At 39.9% G+C, this 3,676-nt stretch overlaps 1 protein-coding gene across 1 annotated transcript; it reads left to right on the top strand.

Moving 5' to 3' along the window:
- The first annotated feature begins 1,216 nt into the window (after positions 1-1,216).
- On the top strand, positions 1,217-2,155 carry LOC101690452 (olfactory receptor 5AN1-like). The gene has a single exon (XM_004777677.2). It carries the CDS (start codon positions 1,217-1,219, stop codon positions 2,153-2,155), a length of 939 nt encoding a protein of 312 aa, XP_004777734.2.
- Positions 2,156-3,676: the final 1,521 nt, after the last annotated feature.

Raw genomic sequence — 3,676 nt, 5'->3', positions numbered from 1 at the left:
TGACCCTGGGTGGTTTGATTTGCTTCTACATGAGGTCAGAATGTACATCTGCCTAAATGTAATGATTCCTCACTTCCTACAAGGTCAGTGATGCCTCAGGAATTTCCTCAGATTAACCCATACAACTATAGCACTGTTGATGTTCCTATCCATGTGTACAGCTGTCATTCATGATTATCTGTAAGCAATCCATGATAATAATAGCCAACACCTATTGAACTATTACTGTGTACAGAATTGTGTGCTGAGCATCTCCATGAATTTTCTTGTAACTATCCTAGTTATCTTATAGTCTAGGGGCACTTAAATTTATCACTTCATTTTCAGTAAATCAGTCTTTTGTGTTTAAGCTACTGGGCCAAGCTCATAAAGCGAGAGGGTATCAGACAAAACTCCAAAGTCTGATCCTTTAACGTTCTCAATTTGTACTCATGCTGTTTGTCCAGTAGTAAAGTACCCTAATATTGAAAAAATGTTGGGGTCAATAGTGAGCTATACTGCCTTCTCTTTAGTATACTTAGTACAAAGACTTCTCTAAGCATACTTGTTTCATAACTTCATTGGGCCCATATACTGTGCCTCAAGAAAATATTATCAGAGTCATAAGTTATGATATAATTTTCCAGGACAGCTAGAAGATGATACATTAACTGCATCCAAATACAAGCTTGTGAAATTATTGCAAAGAGGATAAATAACTTTTCTTAAGGATAACAGAGGAAATTTCAAAACATTGTCTGGATGGCTATGTGGGCCTGACAGGTTATCTCAGTTTTAATCTTGAGTGATTCTACATATGGTCTTGTAAAGCAGTGGTTATATAATGAATTATCAGAGGTTTTAAAAAAACTTTTAATGAATGATCTCTGTAATAATCACTTCTTTTATATTATTTTAGTTTCTAATTCAAACATATCTCTTTAATTTTCATGAGACTTTTAAAATAATTGAGAACCTAAAACACTTTTTTTCTTTTTTTAATTTCAATTCTATTAGGCAACATATAATACATCATTATTTTGAAGCACTTCAAAAATCGCTCTTCTTAATAATTGGAGATGAAGAGCTGGGTCTTTTCATCAGGACACTGAGACACCGATTCTTTCCCAGCACTCCGTGGAGGGAAAAAGTAGCACATACAGGAATTGTAATACTGTCATCTCACCTGAGTCAGCAGTGCATTCTCCTCTCTCCTGATTTTAGAAGCAGCAAGCCAATGACTGGGGGAGGAAATATTACACAGATCACCTATTTCATCCTTTTGGGATTCTCTGATTTTCCCAGAATCCTAACAGTGCTCTTTGTTGTATTCCTGCTGATCTACATTTTGACTCTGACTTGGAACCTGTGCCTCATCATCTTAATAAGGATGGACTCTCATCTCCACACACCCATGTACTTCTTCCTCAGTAATCTGTCCTTCATAGACATCTGCTATGTGACCTCTATAGCTCCCAAGATGCTCTCCAACTTTTTCCAAGAGCAGCAGACCATCACCTTTGTGGGTTGTGTTGTTCAGTACTTTGTCTTTGCAACCATGGGACTGAGTGAGTCTTGTCTCATGACAGCCATGGCTTATGACCGATATAGTGCCATTTGCAATCCACTTCTCTATTCAACCATCATGTCACCCACCCTCTGTATTCGGATGGTGCTGGGATCCTATTTGGCTGGACTCTCTGCTTCTATATCCCAGTTGTGTACCATGTTTCAGCTCCACTTTTGTGGGCCTAATGTCATCAAGCACTTCTTCTGTGACATGCCCCAACTGATAATCCTGTCGTGCAATGATACTTTCTTTGTGCAACTGTTGATTGCTATATTAGCAATGGTCTTTGGGATAATAAATGCCCTCATTATCATGATATCCTATGGCTATATTGTTATGTCCATCATGAAGATCACTTCAGCTAAAGGCAGGTCCAAAGCGTTCAACACTTGTGCTTCTCATCTGACAGCAGTTTCCCTCTTCTATACTTCAACTGCCTATGTCTATTTGAGTTCCAGCTCTGGCGGTTCCTCCAGTTTTGACAGATTTGCATCAGTATTCTACACTGTGGTTATTCCGATGTTGAATCCCTTGATTTACAGTCTGAGGAACAAGGAAATCAAAGATGCCTTGAAGAGATTACAAAAGAAGAGATGGTTCTGCTGAGGTTATGTCCAGATTTGTCCTTTCAGAAACCTTAACCACCAGTAACATGCACAGGAATGAACTCTAACAAAATTCATCCTGCCTTTGGGTAAAGAAAGGTTAATTTGACACAGATAATATGCCAAATGGACTGACAGCTGACTTGATCCACACCAGCACAATACCTTTATGCCCTGGAGGTCATAATTCCACCCTGCACGAGGTGGAAGTTTATTAGTAAACTGCATGTGGGGCGCCCGGTTGGCTCAGTCCGTTAGGCATCTGTCTTCTGCTCAGGTTAGAATCCCAGGGTTCTGTGATTGAGCCCTGCTGAGCAGGGAGCCTGCATCTTCCTTTCCTTCTATCCCTTGTTCTCCTTGTCTTCTCTCTCTCTCTCTCTCAAATAAATAAATAAAATCTTAAAAATAATCTACAAGTATTTGTAAAATGTTGTTTTAAAAACTTGTAGTTCCTTTACTTTGGAGATTGAGCCCTGTTCAATCTCAGACCCCTGACTGTAAAGGAGTGATACCTCACAAAAGCCCCCAGGAGTGTCGAGACCTTGTATTCCCAAAATTTTGATGCAGCATAATCCAGACACGAGGGTGATTGAGGTTTGTTCTGTATATCAGACCTTACTGGGAATAAAAAGATAGAGGTGATGTGCCTTTGAATAGAAACATAGCTATCCAATTGCCCTGGTTGTGTCTCTTGGGAAGAAGAGTCTGAGCTGGCTAAGGTTTGTCTGAGGCCTCTTTTCAGCTTAACCATCTAGGAAATTTGGTCACATACCAGTCTTCATCAGCTGTAATCTAAGGAAGCAGGAGGTGATTTGAAGCTTACAAAGGAATGGAATGAAGGATGTGTTTCCTTCAGTACCATTTATTTTATGAGTCTAATGACTTGTTTCTTGCTTCTAGTATTCAGTGGGGATTTCTCTTTTTTTCCCCACATCTTAATTTAATTTTTTTTTCAGTGATCCAGGGTTCATTGTTTATGCACTGCATCCGGTGCTCCATGCAATACATGCCCTCCTTACCCACTAAGGCTCACCCATCACCTCTCCTGCCTTCCTTCCAACACCCTCAGTTTGTTTCTCAGAGTCTAGTCTCTGGTTTCTTCTCCCCCTATGATTTTCCCTGGTTCCCTTTTCCTATCCTTCTCCTGGTATCCTCCCTCTTATCAACATGGATGAGACCTGGAGGAGATTATGCTGAGTGGAATAAGTCAAGCAGAGAAAGTCAACTATCATATGGTTTCACATACTTGTGGAGAATAAGGTAAAGCATGGAGGACATCAGTGGGGATTTCTGATAGATGATGTTCAAAATCCATATCCCAGCCAATAGCTTTTTCTGACATTGTGGGATTCAAATTTCTCTCTCACTGAGTCAGGAAACTTTACCGACATAGCTGGTATTTCACACTCTCAAATCATTTCTAATATTTCAGACATCTGTTCATGTTTGGTGTGAGGAGACTTGTGTGAAAACTCATTGTAATAATGGTTACTGAGGGGTACCTGCGAGGCTCAGTTGGCTA

Source organism: Mustela putorius, unplaced genomic scaffold (genome assembly GCF_011764305.1).
Source record: "Mustela putorius furo isolate JIRA1106 unplaced genomic scaffold, ASM1176430v1.1 tig00000127_pilon_pilon_pilon, whole genome shotgun sequence".
Classification (NCBI taxonomy): domain Eukaryota; kingdom Metazoa; phylum Chordata; class Mammalia; order Carnivora; family Mustelidae; genus Mustela; species Mustela putorius.
This window is presented reverse-complemented; position numbering and strand designations above follow the sequence as displayed.